Genomic DNA, 25,175 nt, shown 5'->3' on the forward strand with positions numbered 1-25,175 from the left:
AATCCCAGGTTTAATTGGTTGTGAATACTATTTTTATTTGGTCATTATCAGATTATTATTAACACAGTAATCATTAATTATGATTTATTTCATTTGCCCACAGTAACTGATTGCTCGCCCACAGCTTCCTTCAGTCCCAATGGATGGGACAATCTGGGCTGCAGGTTTTGTCGTAATGCCAACCAATCCTGCTCTGTGATTGGTTTAAGTGATGTGCGTTCTCAACGGCTCAAGCTGACACAAATTTTGCGTCCATCTGTAACGTCATACTTTATGTAGCAGCCCAGCTTTCGAATGGCGGTTCCCCTCAACCTAAATCTCCAGGACTCACTCCTGCACACTCACTGGGAAGTTAGCTCTTCATTCCTAGGACAGTAGTAAAGGATAAATAATTTCAAGCCAATTCTGCTGAAGTAGAGTTATTATACCTGCATTTCATATTGATTATAACCCTGTATTTCATACTTAGAATCATGTGTGGTTTATTTAAATAAAAATTAAAGCAAGCACTTTTCAGGTCCCTTGGAACTCCAGATTCAAAACAATTTGCATTTAATGTGAAAAACCAGCCACCACCTGGCTCCTAGCCCTAATCCATTTATATCATTTTATTAAACGAATTTCATAGTGGATGTTTTCCCTTATTTTTGAGTTGCTGATTGTTCTATAATTATTATTGACATGTTGTTATCATGTTCCTGAATCTTCTGTCAATTACATCATATGGCAGATGTTCTGTGTTTTCTAAGTTCACTTTTTTTTAAATCAGCATCACAGGATCACCACACTGGCACAAAATGAGCTCCTCATTTATGTAATCAGATTTTCTGTGAATTAACACTCATTGGGCTAGAACTTACTGTTGGTCATAATAGTAGATAAGTGCTGAATGCATCTCCATAGCATTTGTCCTTCCACTATCAAATGGATTAACAGCTTTGCCAAAGTAGTGGATGGAGGAATGTAATACATGTATTAAGCCTTCATCTATTAGAAGCAATTATTTAAACCTGTATTTTTCCTTTATTTCTCTTGTTTATAGTACAGTTTTTATGGTATTGTGATATTCAGCTGTATTCAGTCATGCATCCAGCAATTCAGCATAAATCAGGAAATGTGCATTGTGTATTGCATTGTTAAGAATGCACATTCCTACAATAAAATTATTTTATTGCAAGGTTTTTTAAAAAAAAAACTTTAGAATTAAAGTTATGAACAAACTCTAGCAGCTTCTATGCCACTCACTTCAAATTTCATCAGTAAATGTAGCAGGGTATCCGGTCATTAAAAATCACACTAACAAGCAAAGGATGTTAAGCTCCATCTTGTTTTCTTATTGTCAGTACTAGTCCGAACCCTTGCTTACCCAGCATTAGAACTGACAGAGAACATGCTGCTCTTTATTCACTTGCTGTGAAAATAAAGCTCAATAATTCATCCATTGGAAAAGTGACATTAACAAGCTTCAGTCATCATCAGGCAGAACTATACATTAGAAGTAGTGGTTGAGCCAATGATAATACTTAATATGCCACTTGTTTATTTGAAGAATAAACAATAAATAATATGCATTGGAGCATCGTCTTCATGTAAATAAAAGTTACCTGAAATTTGGTCTTTTTTCACATCAGTCCCATCTCTTATGTTAATGACATTGACATGTTGGTTGGTTATAGTTCAATAACACCAAATTCTTTATGAGTGACTCTGGTTAACTCAGTTTTATAGTTCTCTGGTGCACTGCATCTATCTCCATCTTTGACCATCAAGAACATCACAGCTGAACTATACCTCAAACCATAGGGAAAATGTTCACCACAGTTAAACACAACTCTGTTCACATTTTTAATCACAACTAAATATGGATAGCAATCAGCAGCAAGAAACTCTATCCAGCCATCACCATCACCACTCCCCCCCCCCGCCATTTCCCTTCCTGACTCTCACCTGACCAGCTGAGATCATTTAACTCAGGACATACCTGTGGTCTTCCCCAGTCTGTAGGACTCAATTGTTCACAATGTGGATGTGCTGAGATGTAAGAGTTTAAATAACTTAAGCTATCTTGAAATATGTAATTGAGATTCGTGGGTGGAAGGCAAGTAATGATTATTGTTGGTACTGTCTAGCAATTTTTATGGTCCAGTCTATTAAGATAGAAAGCAAACACTGATTCATCCATCATATGTCAAAAATAGTTTATAGCTTTTTTCTTCTCTCATAATACCATGTGTACAAAGGTACTCAGCCTGAAAATTATTTTTCAAATGAAATGGGTTTGGAATTGTAATAATTGACAATATGTGTTATAATCCTCATACAGACATATGACTTCTGATCATTTTTAGTTGATAACTGAAAGATCTCACATTTTGATATACTCTTACTGTAATAAATAGCTAAAAGCATGACTAGCTAAACATTTTTTAGGCAAATGATGCCTTAAAGTACAAACAATTCATACTTTCTATTGAGTTAGTCTTTCCAAAAACAATCCAGAGTTGCTGCCAGTTTCCTTCGGGTTTCCATATTCCCACTTTGCCAAGTACTATCTGTTTTTGGAGAGTTCCTTAATCAAACATCAGTGGTAAAACTTGTTCCAATGATTGATGTCCCCTGACCATGCTCTGTTATTGATTGACATGTAGGGAAACTTGTAATCTCAATAATAGCTCCCTCTGCCCTTTTCCCTGTGGCAATGTGCAACATAATAATCGTGTATCCATGTTGAATTGCTAATTAGCAACTTTGGTCCCGATTCATTTTCATCTCAGATCTAAACAGTTTATGGCACAAGTGTTACAACTCTGTAGCTTTTACATCTTCCTGGTATTTTGGGAGACCTATAGTCTACTCATTGTAAACATTATCTCCAATAGTAAATACGTTACACTACCATCCTAGCAAAAACAGTTCTAAATTTCCCCTTGATCTCTAACAATCGAATCACTCAAGTTGTGAGGTAGATTTCAGAACAGGTCATTTGACATCCTCCTTTATTTACCCTAAATTTAAAGCCACAATCCCAAAATATAATAAATCTCATAATTGTAAAACCTGAAATTAAAAAGTGACTCCTGTTTACTTTCATCTTATAACCTTGTGGAGGAATTTTGTTTCTATTGGAAACATTATAGATTTCACTGGCCTCTTCAGAATGATATTTTTCTGAGCCTGTAATAGCCATCTGCTCCATTTACTAGATAAAGATTAAAACCTGTCAGTGATAAAGTGATGCTTTAACCTTTGTCACATAGCAAGCGGGTTTTTGTTCTAATGTTTCATTCTCCTCTGCTTATTATATAAATTTGATGAGTTAACTTGCTTTTAAGGATGATAGACCGTGATGATATTTGTTATTAGCATATTCAATATGTGTGGCTGTGATACACGTGCATCTAACTTGAGCACTTCCTTCTTGAAGCACATTTAATACAGAACCAGTTAACACCTTTCCAATCTCTACAGTTAATTGAATGCTAGTTAGCTTTAATTTCAACAGAAGATTGCAAATCCTTATCCACCCTGTAGTAATTTTGAGAATGAGCAATTGTGGAAGTGCTGTTATCTCCAGATATTATATAATGTGGTAGCACATTCATTGTTATTTAAAATGTAATGGCACAAATGCAGAATATTATCAGGTTAAATACTTTTCTCACCTTTGAAACCATGCCCTTCCAAACAGCAGCAATCTTAATCAGAATGCTGCTCAAACTTTTCTCTGAGTCGATGTTTCTCAGCATTTCTTGCTAGATCTTCCAAACATGTCTTCACCAGAAATGCACAGCAGAGCACTCCTCAGAGAGTTCCATTTTACTGTAATAGAGTTTGGGGAGTGGGGGATGACAAAACGAAGACCCTCTTTTTGATGGTTTAGTTGCAGTATGGAACTTTAAATTGTCCCTTGTGCATGTTAGTGAATGGGTGAGTGATGAAAGAATGACTGGGTACGATGGTGGGATAGCAGTTGGGGGAGATGTTAAGTGAGTAGGGTGGCATTTTGGTGAGATGAGAAAGTGGTGAGGGTCAGGAGACAGTCTGGTCAAGTCCAGAGAAGGAGCCAAGTCAGGGACTAGTCAGGTGGGGTGGTTGAGGATAACCATGTCTGCTCAGTGAGTCTAGTTATGTGTCCAGGAGCGAATGTAGTTGAATATTGTCATGGAAAGTTGGTCAAGAGGTCAGGGTCAGTCAGATCAGGTCAGGAGAATAGCAGGGTGTTCGGTGGGTTTGTCAGAGTGTCATAAGGATTAGATGCATTTGGGGTGTTGGAGGGTGGTGAGGAGATTGTCAGGTTTGGTCAATAAGTTTGACATGGGGTCAAAAAAGACATCAGGGAGTCAGTATGAGTAAGTAGGTCAATTCTATCATTAGCTAGAAGTTCGACGAGGTTCTATTCTATTTTAACATATCCTAGGTAACTATCCAAGTTAGTATCATGGAACTGTCCAAAGTGTCCAATTCTAACTTAGAAAATTCCTCTGCTCTGTGGAATTCTCTAACTATCAGATATCTAAAATTCCTGTACAAATCCTATGGAGATGAGCATGTTGGTACTGTTGCAGAGTCCTGACATGCATCTTTAGTTATACATCCAGTCTCCCAACATTCTGGAATAGGTGCGCCAACTATGAAAATTAGTTCTGAAGAAGGGTCACTGGACCTGAAACAACTCTGACTTCTGTCCACAGGTACTTCCAAAGCTGCTGAGATTTTCCAGCAATGTCTGTTTTTTATATATATTAGTTGATTTATTGGCTATCCTATATTAAAGTAATTTATTTTTGTAGTAAAAGTAAGTATTTGCATAATAATGTTGAAACTCTGGATTTATTCTATAAATGTTAGTTTAGGTAGGATATTTAACTTGACCTAATATAATTTCCTTTGAGACTAGAGAGGGTTGTTTATTATCAATAGTTTCTGTAGAAGAGTTAAGAAATTGTTACAAGGACACTAAAATAAGAATACATCAGATTCAGTAATAAAAATTTTATTTCTATTTTAGTTCAGTCCAAACAGCTTAGGGAGAAGGGAAATGTCAATGTGTAAGGACAGTGTAATATATTTGATGTCGTCTTCATAATCCTTACCAAGGTCTTTGATTGAATCTTTCATGACAGACTGGTCAAGAAAGTAAGAGCACATGGGACCCAACGCAAAGTGGCATGTTAGATTTAAATTGGGTGAGAGGCAGGAAGCAGAAGGTGATGGGGGCTCAAAGCTGGCACCTTTGCTGTTTATGATGTATGTTAACAATTTCAATTTAAATGTAGTGGTATTATCAAGAAATTCAAGGATGACATGAAAATTGTTAGCATGGAAAAAGTGAAGAGAATAGCCATAAACTGCATGAGGATAGGAATGGACTGATCAGGCGGGTAGAGCTCTAGCAAATGGAATTCAACCTTAAAAAGTGTGAGATAATGTACTTGTGGAAGACTAACAAGGTAAAGGATTATACTACGAATGGTAGGAGCATGGAAAGTCCAGAAGATCAGAGGGACCTTGGCGTACATATCCACAGGTCCCTGAAGGTAACTGGGCTAGATGCTAAGGTGGTTATGAAGGCATATGGGATATTTGCCTTTATTAGCTGAGGCGCGGAATACAAGATTAGAAATTTTATGCTGGAACTGTATAAAATGTGGTTTAAGCCAGAACTGGAGTACTGTGTGCGGTTCTGGTTCCTGCATTACAGAAAGGATGTGATTGTACTAGAGAGGAAATTCACTAGGGTGCTGGAAGGTTTGAGCATGAGGAAAGATGGATTAGTGTTGTTTACCTTGGAGCAGCAAATGTTGAGACAGAAACTGATGGATAAGATGAGGAGGACATGAATAGGGTGGAACGGAAGGCACTTTTTCCAATAGTCGTGTAGTCAAAAACTAGGGGTATCGATTTAAGGTAAGAGATGCAAAGCTAAGGGCAGAGTTGAGAAGAAATACTTCCACACAGAAAGTAGACGGAGTCTGGAACTCTGAAATTGCCTGAAAGAGTGGTCGAATCAGAAACTTGTAATACTTAAGCAATACATAGATGTTCACTTGTGTTGCCATGGCCTGCAAGGCTATGGGCTGAGTTGGAAAATGGGATTGGTATAGTCAGATCTTTGTTGACCAGTGCAAATACACTGGCTGAATGGCCTTAATTTGTGCTATTAATGTCTATGCATCCATGAAACAAGAGGAGAAACACTGGGAAGCAGCATAGAAATGCAGAACAAGAGGAAAGGGGCCTGGGAGGGAGGACAGCATGATTTTGGGGAAATCACATGAGAAGGCAACATGAGAATGGGAAACAGAATTTAAAAAGATGATGAGAGGAGAATAGCACAGGGATCAGGTATATTGTATGGAAGATGACACTGGAATGAAGACAATGGCATCAGAGGTGAGGTTAGCAATGTAGAGAAGACCAACGGGATAGTGATGGCAGTAGGCAAGTGGGAGAAATGATGACAGCATCTGAGGGATGAGTTTGGCCAGCACTGGTAGGAGTGGCAGCATGGAAGAAGAGGGAAGATGAGTAACTTGGAAAGAAGAGGGGACAATGGGTAGGGGGTGAACCTTAAAGAATAGAAACAGATGGCATGGAAAAAAGGGAGGCTGAGAAGAAGGAGGATATGGAAAAGGATATGTATGTCCTGAAGTCATGGAATGAGAAGAGGAGGAGGCATGAAACAAATTGGATAGGAAATATAAACTATTATTCAGATAGGAAGTAAGTACTTTTACAATCAAGATACTAAATTCGCCACAAATGTTTTATGGGTCTTTGCTAGCTACTGCATATTATTCGCTGTATCTTATTCTGTTGCTAAGGTATAACTGTGCTGCTTTAAACTTGTAAGATTTTAGTTGCATAAATTGATTTTGAAATCAATGACATTCAAATTCCTAGGTCAATGAGAAAGTAATTAATTCCTTACCTTAACAGTAACAATTACTTTTCTATCTCAACCTTTTACCCAGATTTAAAATACCCACTTTAAAATGTTTGATGGTTTCTAATGTAAAAACTAACCTCTAGCTCATGATCTGCTCAGAATTTCCAGTATTTTCTGTTTTTGTTTAATCTTTTCACATCCACACTATTTTAGTCCTTGGTGTCAATTTTTGTAGTTTACCATTAAAAAGCAATGAAATTCTCAAAATGGAACAGCAACATTGGATTGAATCTTACAGTTCAGACTTTGTCAAAAGAATGTATCAGGTTTTTCAGAGGGTTTGTTGCCACAAGGCCTCCCATGTTTTTTTCATTGTATCTTACCAAATTAACCTCATAACTACCTATCCGCTCCTTGATGTTGTTTTTGTCTGATTCTAATCCCATTTTATTACATGCAATTCCAAAATAAATCACCACTCAATGGATATCCTAGAATTTACCGGCAATCTTTACGCCCGCATCTTTAAAAGGACTTTGTGTACCTGGACAAGCACTGTCAATCCAGAGCTGCCCTACATGATTATCCCAGATTCTCCTAACATTATCTCAGATGTGGCAGACAGTGACATTGTTGCTCCACAGACGAGACCTAGAGGTTTTGTTGAACGCAGTGGTGCAGAAGTAGAACTCTCCCAGCAACAGCAATAAAGGCCATGACACCACACCATGCCAGTCTGGTCTGAGGTTGCCACAAGTTTAAAACAATCTCAGCCATCTGGAGAAATGCCCAGAAATGTAGGAAGAAGGACAATTACCCTCTCTACTCTGCCAGCATAAGTGTCATCATCTTGTATTCACTTCCCACTGAGGCTCATGTTCTGCCACTCACTATTCCCTGAAACGTCTTCCTTTACTTGCTCTCACCTACCCAACCCCTGAGATCACAAAACTCTGCAATCCTTAACAACTGTCTCCATTTGCATCTGTTATTGCTGTGCCAAATACTTTCATCTTCCATAAAACTGACCTCTCATTCCAGAAAGAGAACACTTCAATGGGACGTAAAGAGTCGGGAAGGATGGTGGGCTGCCTGATATTCAGCTCCTTGCCCCTTAAAGTGAAGAAGATCCTGAATCTGCTTGTCCAAGTGGCTGAGTGATCATGTCCAAGTCTTTGGACTGGTATTGGAGGCTGCCCTTGACCTGCTGTACAGGAAACCCTGAGTGAAGGCTTGAATTGACTGAGGCCTGCTACAACTATGACAAGCTTCCTGCATTTGTGCCTATGCTGAACAATGAGGCAAGGTAATGTAATAAAAGTCTGGTATCTCTGGAGCCAAAGAAGGCAATGCAAGCTACAGATGCTGTCAGTATCCAGGGAAACATTGAGTGAGTGAGCACTATGATAGCGAGTGAAGAATCTCAGGATGCAGCCTGGTCCTCTCCATGAACTGAGTGTCTCCTCCTGAGCACGCAGTGCCTTTTGCAGCAGCATTAGAGTGGTAGTTGTTGGTGCAACCCTGAGGTGCAGCATTAAAATGCAGAAGTAGCCTTGCAAGTGGGTTGGAGATATACCATAAGGGTTCTTCAAAACTGGCACTATCAGATGCCAATGTTTGTGGACTTGGGGTGTGAGTGGCCAGCGCTTGCCCTGAGATGTTGGTGCCCGTTCACCAACGTGAAGGTCCTCTAAACAAGCAGGGAGCTGAATTCACCAAGTTCTCACTTTGACTTCCATGTCAAGCTCTCTCTTCTAAATTGTTTGACATATTTGATAAGATATAAGGTTAAATATCAATGATGAGTTGTTTGTTACAAGCAATAATTCCCCCTTAACTGGCAACTCGCCACTGCCTAATGAAAAACTGCACTTGCTGCTTGTCAAAAGCATAAATGATGGCACAAGATACTCCTGACATTGAGATCAGCTTTACTGTGCATCTTGACCAATTATGGCACAAATCTCGCCATAGCCCATAATGCTCAGACCCATGTAAGTTTCCACCCCATTCTCTTAGATACTGTAATTAGCATCATTTAATTAAGGGGCCAACCACTGAATTCTTTCCTTTGTTCTGGTGGTTGTGATAATAGCCGCTAATAGTGTCGAGAGTGTAATGCTGGAAAAGCACAGCAGGGTCAGGCAGCATCCGAGGAGCAGGAGAATTGACGTTTCGGGCATAAGCCCTTCATCAGGAACATGAAGATCTTATGCCCGAAATGTCGATTCTTCTCCTTGGATGTTGCCTGACCTGCTGTGCTTTTCCAGCACCACACTCTCGACTCTGATCTCCAAAATCTGCAGTCCTCACTTTCTCCTCAATGCTAATAGTGTGAAAGATGCAGAAATCTTTGGCCTTGCAGCAAGCACCATTAGAATTACTAGTAATTTTGCAAAAGAAAAATAGGAAAGTTATATGTTTGGAGATTGTAGATCTATCTTTACCGTCATTTTTGTACTAGCATTCTGAGTAATATTTCATTTTAAAGTTAATTGCATGTCCATCATCACAGTTGTTGCCAGACCTGTGGAATATTTCCAGCATTTTCTTATTTTTCAGATTTCCAAATGTAATCATAGCTGGTAAATCATTGAAGCAACTTAAAAGGGGTTGCATGTAAGGTACAGTGTAGTATTCTGCAATTTAAATAGAGCTTTGTTTGACCTGACCTGTCTGTTGGTGTTATGAGAACATCCTGAGGTGAGTCAGCAGCTAATAATTTGTAGGTATATGAAGATTATTAAAGGATATTCTACTAGTGATTCCCTCAATTGTAAAGATGTTATTCACTGACAGTAAATTTGTTTAATTTTTCTGAATAACTTTGAGGTTTATCAGGTGAAAATGTGAAATATCCTTTCAAGTGATATATTTGACTAGTGATGCTTTTTCAGGGGGACATTTTGATTGATGCACGCAAAATAAATATATGTATTTTTATTCATGCACATTTATTAACACTTCAGAATCTTATTTAAATCTGTATAGACCTTGAGCTGTAGATTCATGATTCCATGATAGAAACCTTTCTATTTTTGATTGCTGATGCATGGCAGAGATAATACAAATTTTGCAGTCTGCGAGGAATATTAAATACACATTCTTATTCAGTTGTATTTATCAATAAAAATCTGTCAAACTAAGAAATGCAATCCTCCATTAATTACTGCACAATAAGTACGATAATGTAAACTAATATAGAAATGGAGTTTTGCTTGTGAAATTTAGAATGTGAGCATAATACAGTGTATAAACTTGCACTTTACTGCCTTCTTTTCTGATGCATGGGTATGAAAACCTGTGAATACATATCAGGATATCCATACTGCTGTGGCTGTATTTAATATTGATCTGTTGGCTTAATTTTAAGTTTTGCAATATACAAATACTGAAAGGTGTTCACTATGTACTAGAGCATTTATTAAAACCAGATACAAAATTAAACAAGTATTAGAATACATTATATTTCTTATTCTAGGTTGATTTTTTTTTAACGATTTAGTAGTTAGATCAGTTTTACCAAGGTGAGAATATGCATATGAATTTACCTAGATAAAGCCTGTCAAGGATTTTCTTCTGTTTGTTTTTGATTGCAGTGCATTAAGTTGCTGAAGCCTCTACTGTAAATACTCTATAAATTTGCATTTCATTAAAAATATTTATTAAATACCTAATTAGCGTGTCTGTCCATCTGACCTACATAAATTACACATGATTAATTTACTTGCATTGATGAAGTGTGCGGACTTATTTGGGTTGAGTTTAAATTCCAGACAAACATAGCTGGAAAAGTGAAAGTAATATTCCTTTTATTATCATCTTGGAACAACAACTTTCATTTATGGTTGCAATGATCTCAATTTAGTGACATGAAAATATGATCCTTTGTGATATTTTCAGTGTAGGAGACATATATTTGACCAGAACAATTTAGTATAAAACCAATACTCAACCTGTACAGGTTTCAAAATAAATAACTTTTATATTTTTAGAATTGTGCTGCTGCTGGATAAACAGCATCACAAGAGCAAAGGACAAGGGCAGGAGGTCCAGAGAACACTGGATGTCAAAGGAATATCAAGAATTGTGTAAAGAAAAAGGAAGCATATGCCAGTTGCATTGCATTAAAAAGAGGGAAGGATGTTGCTTAAAAAGGAAATTGGGAAGACAAAGAGGGGCCTCGAAATACATTTGGCAGATGGGATCAAGTAAAACCCCCAGGCTTTTAATAAGTACTGTAGGAGTAAGAAGATGACTGGAGAAAAGGTGAAACTATTAAAGACCAACGGGACAAGCTGTTCATGGAGCCAGTGGGGATAGATTAGGTTTTAAATGAATACTTCTCACTCATATACATAGAGGAGACAGACTTTGTAGGCATGAATTTCTAGGACACATTAAAATTAATAAAGAGAAGGTATTAGACGTTTTGACAGATATACATGCACATAAATCCCCTTGGCCAGTCAAGATTTATTCCATGATGCTATGAGAGGAAAAGGAGGAGATTGCTGTGACTCTGGCAGAGATATTTAATATCTCGCTGACCACAGATGAAGTGGCAGATGATTGGAAGATAGCTAATGTGGTTCCTGTTCAAGATGGGCAGCAGGGACTGGCCAAATAATTACAAATCAGTTAAGTTTAATGTTAGTGGTAGGGAAATTATTGGAAAAAATGTGAATACAAGATTAATCAATATTTGGAAAGGCAGCAATAGATCAGGGATAGTCAGCACAGATTTGTTAGAGGGAGAGTCTGTATGACCAATTTAATTGAAAAGGTGAATACATATATTGATGAGGGTAGTGCAGTTGATGTGATTTACATGGGGTTCAGTAACTTGACAAGCTTCCACATGGAAGGTGGTCCAGTAGGTAAAAGCCCATGGGATCCAAGGAAAATGAGCAAACTGGATCCAAACATTGGCTTAAAATTAGGAGGCAAAGAGTGATAGTAAAGGGTTGTTTTGTAATTGGAAGCTTATGACCAGCAATGTACTGTACTACAGGATTCAGTGCTGGGACTGCGGCTGTTTGTTATTTATATTAATGACTTGGATGTAAATGTACAAATAATAAGTTTGCAGATGACATGAAAATTAGATATGTAATTTGGTGGGAGCAATGGCAGATGGAATTTAATCCCAATAAGTGTGAGGCAATGCATTTTGAGAGATCTAATAAGGGAAGTTCATACCCAAATAATGGTAGGTCCCAGTGAAAGTACTGAAAAACAAAAGGACCTTGGTGTTAAGTCCATAGATCCCTGAACGTATCAGCACAGGTAGACAGGATGGTGAAGAAGGCATATGGGATGCTTGCCTTCATTTGCTGAGCATAGAATGTAGGAGCATGGAAGTCTTGTTACAACTTTATGAAACATTTGTTAGGCCACAGATGGAATTTTGTATACAGTTCTGGTCATCACACTATCAGATTGCATTGGAGAGGATACAGAGGAGCTTCACTAGGGTATTGTCTGGGATGAAAAGTCTCAGTTATGAGGAAAGACTGGATAGAGGGAGTTTATTTTCCTTGGAACAATGCTGGGGGTCGGGGAAGATGGTGTTCTGATAGAGGTATACAGAATTATGAAACATATAGACAGAGTAGATCTTGAGACTCTCTTCCCCATGTCTAAGATCAAAGGACTTAAGTTTAAGATGAGGCGCAAGTGGTTTAGAAGAGACATGAGAAAGCATTTTTGCACCCAGAAGATGGTAGATGAATGGAAAGTGCCAACTGAGAGGGTAGTAGAAGCAGATACCATTGCAAAATTTAAAAGCATCTGAATGAGAACTTAAAATGCCAGGGCATAGTAGGCTATGGACCAAGTGCAAATAAATGGGACCAGTGTAGTTTGTTGCTCAGTTTAGACATGGTGGGCTGAAGGGTCTGTTTCTATGCTGTATGATTCTATGACACTTCGACAGTTGTGGCTGGCCATTTAAAGTTACTTTAAAGAAAAACCTTTGCATCTACAGAAATATAATTAATAACAATTCTAAAATATTATGTAATTAAGGTGCTCACCCATCAAGTCTTCCAAAAGACCAAAGCATTTAATTCTAGTCTGTTCTGAGTTAATTCATTCCTCAGCCAATACAGCAGCTTTGGGTGTGACAGCATCCTTGACTGTTTGGTTAATGATGGACAAGGAATGAGGCCTCGGGGGAAAGGTTTCACGAGAGCACTAGTTCTTGATAGCAGCTTAAAAGTGCACTAGAGGGATCGTGGGTGAGAACAGGATAGCTCTCAAGCACTCCATGAAATAGGACTATACGATGTACGTCAGACACAATGTAATTCTAGTACTGCTACTTCAGAGGAACTGATGGATGTGTAAACCCACCAGCAAATTAGAAAGGGCACTGAGTATTGATTGGTACCAGAAATCCTAGATGTTATTCCTCTGTAATGCACAGAAATATTAATATCACGGTGGCTCAGTGGTTAGTACTGCTGCCTCTCAGCGCCAGGGTCCTGGGTTCAATTTCAGCCTCAGGCGACTGACTGTGTGGAATTTGCACATTCTCCCTATGTCTGTGTGGGTTTCCTCTCACAGTCACAAAGATGTGCAGGTCAGGTGAATTGGCCATGCTAAATTGCCCAGAGTGTTAGGTGCATTAGTCAGGGGTAAATGTAGGGAAATGGGTCTGGATGAGTTACTCTTTGGAGGGCCAGTGTGGACTTGTTGGGCCGAAGGGCCTGTTTCCACACTGTAGGGAATCTAATCGAATTGTTAAAGCCAAACTAAAGTCAGATATTGTAGCACAGATTGTGGATCGCATAGAATGTTATTTGCTCTGAATTATAGTGGTTAATGCACATTCTTATATATTGGCACTTGGCAGCTTTTAGCATTGTTTTTACTGCACAGATTTTTCATGGAGTTCTTGTGGTGCAGTATTAGTTTCCCTACATCTGGGCCAAAAGGTCCAAGTTCACATACTGCCTGCCATGAAGTTGTGTCATAACCTGTCTGGACAGGTTGATTAAAAATAATTTACAGTCTTTCAGAGATTTTATTATGTCCTCTTTTATACCCTCTTCTCACTTCCATTATCTAAGAGACACTAGTATTGTCAAGGTGTTGTGCAGGCTTTGGGTTCTGAGGTAGAATGCTTCAAAATATCTGATAGGCAGCTGAATATGTTTTTACCTTTTTTCTTGCCAGGATGTGGTTCCATTCCATTTCAATTAAAATGATTGCAGATAATCTTTGATGTTTTTGTTATCTTATTAAATAGTTTGTTCTTCTGCCTTCAAAAGGCAATTATGAATGCTAAATTGAGAAGTATCATCTAGCTTGAGAAGCAATTTGATGGCGTTTTTACAAAGAATTGCTTCCAAATTTACACAGAATGACCATAGGAGGATGGTATCAAATGTCCGTATTACAGAGGAGGAAATGCTGGATGTCTTGAAATGCATAAAGGTGGATAAATCCCCAGGACCTGATCTGGTGTACCCTAGAACTCTGTGGGAAGCTAGAGAAGTGATTGCTGGGCCTCTTGCTGAGATATTTGTATCATCGAAAGACTGGAAGTTGGCAAACACGGTGCCACTGTGTTTAAGAAGGGTGGTAAGGACAAGCCAGAGAACTATAGACCAGTGAGCCTGACGTCGGCGGTGGGCAAGTTGTTGGAGGGAATCCTGAGGGACAGGATACACATGTATTTGGAAAAGCAAGGACGGATTAGAGATAGTCAACATTGCTTTTTGCGAGGGAAATCATGTCTCACAAACTTGATTGAGTTTTTTGAAGTAGTAACAAAGGATTGATGAAGGCAGAGCGGTTGATGTGATCTATTTGGACTTCAGTCGGCATTTGACAAAGTTCCGCATGGGAGACTGATTAGCAAGGTTAGATCTCACGGAATACAGGGAGAACTAGCCATTTGGATACAGAACTGGCTCAAAGGTAGAAAACAGAGGATGGTGATGGAAGGTTGTTTTTCAGACTGGAGACCTGTGACCAGTGGAGTGCCACAAGGATTGGTGCTGGTTCCTCTACTTTTTGTCATTTACAGAAATGATTTGGATGTGAGCATAAGAGGTACAGTTAGTAAGTTTGCAGATGACACCAAAATTGGAGGTGTAATGGACAGCGAAGAGGACTACCTCAGATTACAACAGGATCTTGACCAGATGGGCCAATGGGCTGAGAAGTGGCAGATGGAGTTTAATTCAGATAAATGCGAGGTACTGCATTTTGGGAAAGCAAATCTTAGCAGGACTTTTACACTTAATGGTAAGGTCCTAGGGAATGTTGCTGAACAAAGAGATCTTGGAGTGCAGGTTCATTGCTCCTTGCAAGTGGAGTTCCTTTATTGGTCAGAGTATTGAGTACAGGAGTTGGGAGGTCATGTTGCAGCTGTTCAGGACATTGGTTAGGCCACTGTTGGAATATGGCACATAATTCTGGTCTCCTTCCTATCGGAAAGATGTTGTGAAACTTGAAAGGGTTCAGAAAAGATTGACAAGGATGTTGCCAGGGTTGGAGGATTTGAGCTGAAGGGAGAGGCTGAACAGGCTGGGGCTGTTTTCCCTGGAGCATCGGAGGCTGAGAGGTGGTCTTATAGAGGTTTACAAAATTATGAGGGGCATGGACAGGGTAAATAGGCAAAGTTTTTTCCCTGGGCTAGGGGAGTCCAGAACTAGAGGGCATAGGTTTAAGGTGAGAGGGGAAAGATATAAAAGAGACTTAAGGGACAACCTTTGCACGCAGAGGGTGGTACATATATGGAATGAGCTGCCAGAGGAAGTGGTGGAGGCTGGTACAATTGCAACATTTAAGAGGCATTTGGATGGGTATATGAATAGGAAGGGTTTGGAGAAATATGGGCCGGGTGCTGGCAGGTGGGACTAGATTGGGTGGGGATACCTGGTCGGCACAGACGGGTTGGACTGAAGTGTCTGTTTCCATGCTGTACATCTCTATGACTCTATGAATCTAACTGTAAGGGAGAGAATGATGAGATGCAATGATGGAAAAATGGGGAAGGCTGGTGATGGGTTGAAAAACAATTATTTTAGCAAACAAGGGAAATTATACTTATGAACCTTTACACATAACCTAAAACAAATAAAGTGGTTGAACGTGCCAGTTCATAATCCACAGAAAAAACAATGAGGACTATCAGATTCTGTGGCTCTCACTCTGCCCTAACACAGAACCCAATGGTTTGTAATAACTGCAGATTTATTGTTTCACAAACCAAGAAATTGTTGGATGTCTTGCATTACTGAACTTCTGGAATTGCTTTTAATAGTAAAATTATTCAGGGATGACAAAACCACCCATTTTTAAAGGAAAAAGGCATATGAATTAGGTCCGTGTAAACTTTGTACATTTCTGGCACTGCAAGAACTTCAGCAAAACTTTGCTGACAATTGTAGGGGTTTGAATCTTCCATCATCTACTGTCATTCTCGATATGGTCTCCTTTACACGGGGGACACAGGATGCCAATTTGGGGAACGTTTCAGAGAACATCTCTGGGACACACGCACTGAACACCCCCACCGCCTTGTGGCCGAATATTCTAACTCTCCCCTCCTGCTCTGCCAAGGACATGCAAGTCCTGAGCCTCCTCCACCGCCAAACACTAGCCACCTGACACGGGAAGGAAGAATCAATGTGGATTTCACCAGTCTCCCCATTTCCCATTATCCCACCTTATTCCAGATCCAACCTTCCAACTTGGCCCCACCCTCTTGAACTGTTCTACCTGTCCATTTTTCATCCCACCTATCCTCCACCTCCTCTCTGACCTATCACCTTCATCCTGACTTTAGTCTACCTATCGCATTCCCAGCTACCTTGCTCCCAGCCCCACACCCCTCCGATTTATCTCTCAGCCCCCTTGGGTCACCTCCCCATTCATGATGAACAGTTTATGCTCCAAAATGTAACTCCCCTGCTTCTTGGATACTGCCTGACCGGCTGTGCTTTTCCAGCACCACAGTCTTCGACTCTGACCTCCAGCATCTGCAGTCCTCACTTTCTCCTAGGCATGCAGCTGTGTGCAATGTATACCAGTGATTTGGTTGACCAATTATTGAAGGTGCAAAAATCTCCATATAAAACCCACAGCTCACTGGTCCCTGGGTCTGGAGGGTTCTCTATAATATGTTCGGGCCGCGGTAAAGCGTGGGTAACTGAAACCGTGGAAACCAACACTGCAGATGCAACGGTGCCCTGTACTATCGTATCATTACAGTAATTCTTAAAACCTGGAGCGGATCATGATGGCTGGCAGACAAGAAGACCCGGAACAGAGCGGTACGGCCAGCAGATTGGAAAGCCAATGGGAGCGCAACAGACAGACATACTGACTCATAAATGTTGATCTGTAACTGTGAAGAACTAGGGTCGACTTATACACGAGATATATAGAAAATACAAGATTTTTTGGCCAAAAATAAGGGGTTAACTTATACGTGAGATCATTATATACATGTGTACATATGGTATTTTTCTGCAGTGGGATGAAGGGATATGTAGTTTTGCTTTACTCTCTTCTCGTAGTATCGTCTGCTGTGAGACAGATACAAGAAAAGTAACTTAGAATGTCACTTTGTAACTGTGTGGCAGTAAGTGCAACAAGATGAATGATGCTGATGTTGCCAACAGTGACAGTAATGGAATGCATGCATTCATGTGTTCAATGTGCACAACTTTTCGTTTAGGAGAAAAGAGAGCCAGTGCAATATCTGAGTGAATATCATAACAAATATAGACATAGATGTTATTTTATAGAGTGAAACAAAACAAATAATTGATATTTTGCAGGCTGCCCCTCAACTAAAACTAAATTTTGGACTTTTAAAATAAGAAAACATAGATTATGAAGATTTGTTCCACATGCATGACTCAGCCTTTTGGAAGTGGTGCTCCACAGAGATTGGTGCTGGGATCACTGTTCAAAATTTACATTAGTATTTTGGACTCAGGAATTGGGACTACTATATTTCAATTTGCAGACAACACCAAATTTTAGGTATCACTTTAATGAGCAAAATCTACAAAATACAAGAAAATATCAAAAAACTTACAGAATGTGCGTGAAAATGGAAAATTAATTTCAAAATCAGTGTTAGGTGGTGTACCTTGGGAATATAATTAAGAAGGCCATTGACACATTAAGTGAGTTAAAGGAAGGTGTGATCTTAATGTTCCTCCAATGAACCAGTGGTTCTGAAATAGAAGGTCATTGGTTCAAGCCCCCATTTCAAAGATTATATGCCTCATAATCCAGACTGACCACTTCCTCTGGGGTCAGTACTAAGGGACTGCTGCATTGTTAGAGGTACCATCTTTTAGAGTTGTACAGCACTGAAACAGACCCTTTGTTTCAATTTATCCATGCTGACCAGATATGATTAGATTACTTACAGTGTAGAAACAGGCCCTTCGGCCCAACAAGTCCACACCGACCCCCTGAAGAGCAACCCACCCAGACCAATTCATTTACGCCTTCACCGAACACTACGGGCAATTTAGCATGGCCAATTGACCTAACCTGCACATCTTTGGACTGTGGGAGGAAACCAGAGCACCCGGAGGAAACCCACGCAGACACGGGGAGAATGTGCAAACTCCACACAGACAGTTGCCTGAGGCGGGAATCTGGCGCTGTCCTAACCACTGTGCCACCGTGCCGCCCATATCTTAAATTAATCTAGTTCCATTTGCTGACATTGGACCATATCTCTCTATAGCCTTGTTATTCATGTACCCATCCAAATGCCTTCTAAATGTTGTAATTGTACAAGCCTCCACCACTTCCACTGGCAGCTCATTCCATACCTCTGTGTGAAAAGGTAACCTTTTATGTCCCTTTTAAATCTTTTCCCTCCCACCTTAAAACTATGCCCTCTAGTTTTGGACTCCCCTTCCCTGTGAAAAAGACCTTGTAAATTTACCCTATCCATGCCCCTTATGATTTTATAAACTCTAAGGACTCCCCTTAGCCTCCACCACTCCAGGGAAAATAGCCCCAGCCTATTCACCTCAAATCCTCCAACCCGCAACATCTTTGTAAATCTTTTCTGCACCTTTTCTAGTTTCAAAACGTCTTTCCCATGGGAGGGAGACTAGAATTGAATGCAGTATTCCATAAGTGGCATAACCAATGTCCTGTAGAGCTGCAACAAGACATCCCAAGTCCTTTCATCAAAGTACTGACCAATAAAGGCAAGTGTACCAAATGCCTTCTACATGACCCCATCTACCTGTGATCTTCAAGAAACTATGTACCTATACCCCAATGTCTCTTTGTTTCGTAACACTCCCCCAGACCCTAATATTAAGTGTATAAGTTCTGCCCTGATTTGCCTTACAAAAATAAAACACTTCACATTTATCTAAACTAAACTCCATCTGTCACTCCTTGGCCCATCAGCCCAGCAATTATTTAGTTTAAGCAAAGCCCCTGGAATGCTGTCTTGTTGGTATAAAACATTCTACAACATCTACAAAAAGAAGAGTGGACAAAGTTCTTCCTGGTGCTCTGGGGCAATAGTTATTCTTCAACCAGACATAGAATAGCCAGTAACCTATCTCAAAGCTGCTTGAGAGATCCTGCTGTGATCAAATTGGCTGCCACCTTTCCTGGATGATAACACCAATTTAAGAATACTTTACTGGCTGTTAAATACTTTGGGACAGCTTGAGGTGGGAAATGGTGCCATATAAAAGCAAGTTCTTTCTTCTTTCTTTGGAAAATAAGGATGCCATTTTATCCTCCCTAACGTAGCGGAGATGGGCGCTGGAAGAGCAATAATCAGGCGGATTGATACTGGGAAGATTCCTGGCACATTAGCAATCCAGTTCTGGGCCCAAAGGTCCTTAGCTAACCCTGCTAAACCACCACCGATAAAAGGTCCTTAAGTCCAAAGATGTGCACAGGTTAGCTGAATTGGGCATGCTAAAAAAAGAAATTGCCTGTAATGTCCAGGGATGTGCAGGTTGGGTGGGTTAGCCAGAGTAAAAACCAGATCTGGTGATGGAGAGGGGGGATGGACTCTGGGTGGGATGCTCTTTGGAGTGTTGGTGTGGCCTTGATGTGCGTAATAGCCTCTTTCTGTATTGCAGAGATTGTATGATCGTTAGGTAATCAGTTAACAAAGACTTCAACTGGACACTAACCAGATTGCCTTTATTCTCTAAGTGAGAAAAGTTAGCTTTCCCAACAAGGAAACAGATTGGCCTGCCTGGTAGGGATAACCTCTTTTTGCCCCAGTCTAGGAGCAATCAGGACATAGACGGGGCTCAAGAGGGCTTCGCTGCTAAAAGCCACCCCTGTCCTTGTCTCTGACCCCTTCTTCCTGCAATCCTGAGCCTGCGATTCTACTCCGCCCCCAAAAAATGTCTTTTTGCTGGTCTCAGTTGTGTGTGCTACTGAAGCAGCTTCAGACAAGATGTTCTTGGACCTGACTGGCACTTGATCTGGCTGGCTTTCTCACTGTTAGGGGTGAGGTGATCTCTTGCTCTTAAAGATACCCTCTTCCACATTTAGTCAAAAATTGGAAAATTCCAATCTATGCTTATAGGCATAAAGGTACCTAGGATTAGGGATTCACAAATCATTAAAAAGTAGCATCAGAGGTTAACAACATTATCGGATGAATCCTAACCACAGCTCATCAGAGTGTAAAACCCATCTGGTAGATTTTCTGCCACCATCTTCTTCCCTGGTAGAATGTAAGGGCCTGCTTGGTGTAGTATGGTACAGAGGAACCACCTCAGAGACAAAAAAACTACAGATGCTGGAATCTCAAGTAGACAGGCAGGAGGCTGGAAAAACAAAGCGAGCCAGGCAGCATCACGAGTTGGAGAAGTTGACGTTTCGGGTGTAACCCTTCTTCAGACTGGGGATGGGTTTAAAGGGAGCTGCAGATAAAGGGGATGGCGGGGGCAGGGTAGTGAAGTGGGGATAGGTGATGACAGGCAGAGGGTACGATCTGGTTGATCAATGGGAGGAATTACTCCAATTGGTTGCAGGGAGCAGTGAAAGGGATGGGGAAGGGACTGGGAAGGTAGTTGGGGGATTGGAAGGGAGGTTATTTGAAATTGGGGAACTCAATATTGAGTCCTCCTGGCTATAGGCTGCCCAGGCAGAAGATAGGTGTTGTTCCTCTAATTTGCGGTTTGGTTCATTATAACAATGGAGGAGGCCAAGGATGGTCATGTCAGAAAGGGAGTGATCATGGGAATTGAATTGGGCGGTGACTGGGAGGTCTGGATGGCCTCTGCAGGCCCAGCTGAATGCTGGCCGAACTGTTCTCTAAGTTTACATTTGGTCTCCCTGTTATAGAGAAAACCACATCGGGAGCACCTGATGCAATAAACTAGGTTGGAAGAGAGGCAGGTGAACGTCTGTCTTACCTGGAAGGGTTGTTTGGGGCCGTGGATGGAGGTGAGGGGGTGGTGTACTGGCAGGTTTTGCATCTTTTCCAGTTGCAGGGAAAGGTACCTAGGGGTTCGGGGGTCGATAGGGAGAGAGGCACAAACCAGGGACTGTCAAATGTCCTTGTGGAACACAGAGTGGTGTGGAGGGGAAAATGTTCTTGGTGGTGAGGTCTAGTTGGAGTTGGCGAAAGTGTTTAAGGATTATGTGTTGGATGTGGAGACTGGTGGGGAGGCGTAGGTGAGGACAACAGGGACTCTGTCTTTATTGCATTGGGAGAGGACGTGGTTTAGAGCAGTGGAATGGGAAATGGAGGTGGAGCAGCAGATAGCTGTCTGGAGTATGCTGGGAGGAAATGCACATTGTTCAAAATAGGTGGACATCTGGGATGCTCACAAGTGGAATGTCTCCTCGTCTGAGCAGATGTGGCGGTGGTGGGGAATTGGGAGAATGGGACGGAGTTCTTGCAGGATACTGGTTGGGAGGAGGTGTAGTCCAAGTAGTTATGGGAGCCTGTAGGTTTGTAATAAACGTCCGTCAAGAGACCGTCACCGGAGATGGAAATGGTGAGGTCAAGAAAAGGGAGGGAGGTGTCCGAGATGGACCAAGTGAATTTGAGAGCGGGGTGGAAGTTGTGGGCGAAGTCGATGAACTGCTCCAGTTCAGTCTGGGTGCAGGACGCTGCACCAATGCAGTCACCAATCTAATGGCAGAAGAGTTGGAGCACAGTGGCTGTGTAGGTACTGAAGAGGGACTGTTTGCTATAGCCAATAAAGTGGCATGCGTAGCTAGGGCCCATCCAGGTGCCCATGGGTACCTCCTTGATTTGGAGGAAATGGGAGGAGTTAAAGGAAAAGTTATTGAGGGTGAGGACCAGTTCGGCGAGGCAGAGGACGGTCTTGGTGGAGGGGGACTGGATGGGTCTGTTGGAGAGGAAGAAGCAGATGGCCTGGAGACCATCCTTGTGGGGTATGGACATGAATAAGGACAGCATGTCCATAATGAAGATAAAGCACTGCGGGCTGGGCTACTGGAAGTTCCTGAAGAGATGGAGGGTGTGGTTGGTTTCAGGCATGGAGGTGGGACATGCTGAGATGATAGGTTGGCAGGGGTAGTTGGGCATGTGGATCTTGGGGAGCAGGTAGAACCGGGCAATGCAGTGCTAGGGTGCTCTGAGTTTTGAGGCAGTGGAAGGAGATCACCGGACGCATTGAGAGCACCGATAGTGTGGGTGATTTTGACCTGATGGGTCACGGTGGGGTCGTGTGCAAGGGGATAGTAGGACATGGTGTCGGAGAGTTGGCATACGGCCTCTGCGATATTGAGGTCTGTTCTCCGGCCAACTCATCTCATCCTACCTTTCAAGAAGATCTGATAAAGATGGAGTCCTTTTTTTCAGCTTGGTAAGTTATTTCAAAGTTATGAAGAAGTTTGAGATGTAAAGGGAGGTGACGACCTGCAGTATTAGATTAGATTACATTACAGTGTGGAAACAGGCCCGGAGGAAACCCACGCAGACACGGGGAGAATGCTGGACTGTTAATACAGAGTGTCAAGTAATGGTCTGGGGATCCAGGTTCAAATCCTGCCATGGTAGGAATTTAAATTCAGTAAAAAATTGGAATTAAGAGTCTAATGATGACCATGACTCCATTGTCCATTGCCATGAAAAGCCCATCCAGTTCGCTAATGTCCTTTAGGGAATGAAACTGCCATCCTTACCTGGACTGACCTTCATGTGACTCCAGACTCACTGCAATGTGGTTGACTCTTAACTGCCCTCTGGACAATTATAGATGGGCAATAAATGCTGTTTTAGCCAGCAACGTCTTCATCCTGCGAAATGAATTTTTTAAAATTACATGTAGTTGATATGTTTGTGCTGGTGGAGGAGGTCAAAACAAAGGATGGTAAATATGAGACAATCACTAATAAATCCACTAAGGCATTCAGAGACTGGCAAATAGATGGAGAGCCCTAACACATAGTTGGTGTGAGCATAAGATGTCTTTAAAATGTTAGATAAATACAGGAGGGAGCAAGGTCTTAAAATAATACATTTATAAATACTGTTATGAAACAGTAGGAGCTCTGTGTGGATCTTAAACTCCAAAATACATCTGATGGGGCTAAATAGAATTCTATAACAGAGAAACAGATTATATGTAAGAATGCAGCATAGGATAACCAACTAAAACAAGTTACTGCTCATGAAGATATCAATAGGCCTGAATGTAACATTATCTAGACAGATCAATACAAACAGCAGTGTTTTGTTGAGATTGAAATATTGTTAGGATATGAAAATCTTAGAGTCAAAGCAGCAGCTCAAATATGTGAAAAGCATAGAATCTGGAGTTAGTATTCTTCTGGAATCATTAATAAAATTATTATTCTACCATTATTCTTCAAACTAAGATATGGTTGAAGATCCCTAAATCCTACTGCTTAAGTCTGCAGTGTGTGTAATATCCACACTCACACCCACATCAGCCTGAGTAAGGAGCTTTGAAAGACAATAATCCACTCTGGGAGAAAGTGAGAACTGCAGTTGCTGGAGATCAGAGCTGAAAATGTGTTGCTGGAAAAGCGTAGCAGGTCAGGCAGCATCCCCTCCCCCCACCTTGTCTCAGTCCCAACCCTTGAACTCAGCACCACCTTCGTAACCTGCAATCTTCTTCCTGACTTCTCCGCCCCTACCCCCACTCTGGCCTATCACCCTCACCTTAACCTCCTTCCACCTATCGCATTTCCAACACCCCTCCCCCGAGTCCCTCCTCCCTACCTTTTATCTTAGCCTGCTTGGCACATTTTCCTCATTCCTGAAGAAGGGCTCATGCCCGAAACGTCGATTCTCCTGCTCCTTGGATGCTGCCTGACCTGCTGCGCTTTTCCAGCAACACATTTTCAGCAATAATCCACTCTGAACTATCTCAAAGCTCTCAGAATTTACAAAGATACATAGCTAGGAATGAGGGTTTGAATCCTCCCAGAGCTGTCACTTAAATACAATATTTCCTGAAAAATCAGTTGCTACCCACCAATCTCATTGAATTATTTGTCAGTTTAGAACTTGATTATTTTGTACTTGTTAATTTATAATTTCCCAAGAATTAGTGCTGAAGGACATTGTAAAGGAGATTCATTGAGTGCAGTTCTGCCCTACAGACCTACTCTACCCCTAACTCATGCTTCCTCCTGAAAATACATCTTCCTGCTGGGAGAATAGACTCACCTGACCAAAATAGAATAGCATTCTCCTATGACTGGCACTGTTTATAGAGTCATAGAGATGTACAGCATGGAAACAGACCCTTCGGTCCAACCCGTTCATGCCAACCAGATATCCCAACCCAATCTCGCCCCACCTGCCAGCACCCGGCCCATATCCCTCCAAACCCTTCCTATTCAAATACTTTTCCCTCTCAACCTAAACCTATGCCCTCTAGTTCTGGACTCCCCAACCCCAGGGAAAAGACTTTGTCTATTTATCCTATCCATGCCCCTCATAATTTTTTAAACCTCTAGAAGGTCACCCCTCAGCCTCTGATGCTCCAGGGAAAACAGCCTCAGCCTATTCAGCCTCTCCCTGTAGCTCAGATCCTCCAACCCTGGCAACATCCTTGTCAATCTTTTCTGAACCCTTTCAAGTTTTACAACATCCTTCCGATAGGGAAGGAGACCAGAATTGCACGCAATATTCCAACAGTGGCCTAACTAATGTCCTGTACAACCGCAACATGACCTCCCAACTCCTGTACTCAATACTCTGACCAATAAAGGAAAGCATACCAAACACCGCCTTCACTATCCTATCTACCTGCGACTCCACTTTCAAGGAGCTATGAACCTGCGCTCCAAGGTC

At 41.2% G+C, this 25,175-nt stretch overlaps 1 protein-coding gene across 10 annotated transcripts in view; it reads left to right on the plus strand.

Annotated features, from left to right (window-relative positions):
• The window catches only part of ttll11 (tubulin tyrosine ligase-like family, member 11), a 217,538-nt gene extending 208,493 nt beyond the window's left edge, over positions 1–9,045 (plus strand). For 7 of the 10 annotated variants that reach the window (XM_043720257.1, XM_043720260.1, XM_043720258.1 and 4 more), the window contains one exon: positions 104–9,045. In XM_043720257.1, coding sequence (XP_043576192.1) covers positions 104–279 — 176 coding nt within the window. In that variant the 3' untranslated portion in view covers positions 280–9,045. The remainder of the gene's footprint in view (positions 1–103) is intronic. The other 3 variants (XM_043720259.1, XM_043720262.1, XM_043720263.1) reach the window with 1 other exon arrangement.
• Positions 9,046–25,175: the final 16,130 nt, after the last annotated feature.

Source organism: Chiloscyllium plagiosum, chromosome 30 (assembly GCF_004010195.1).
Source record: "Chiloscyllium plagiosum isolate BGI_BamShark_2017 chromosome 30, ASM401019v2, whole genome shotgun sequence".
Lineage (NCBI taxonomy): Eukaryota > Metazoa > Chordata > Chondrichthyes > Orectolobiformes > Hemiscylliidae > Chiloscyllium > Chiloscyllium plagiosum.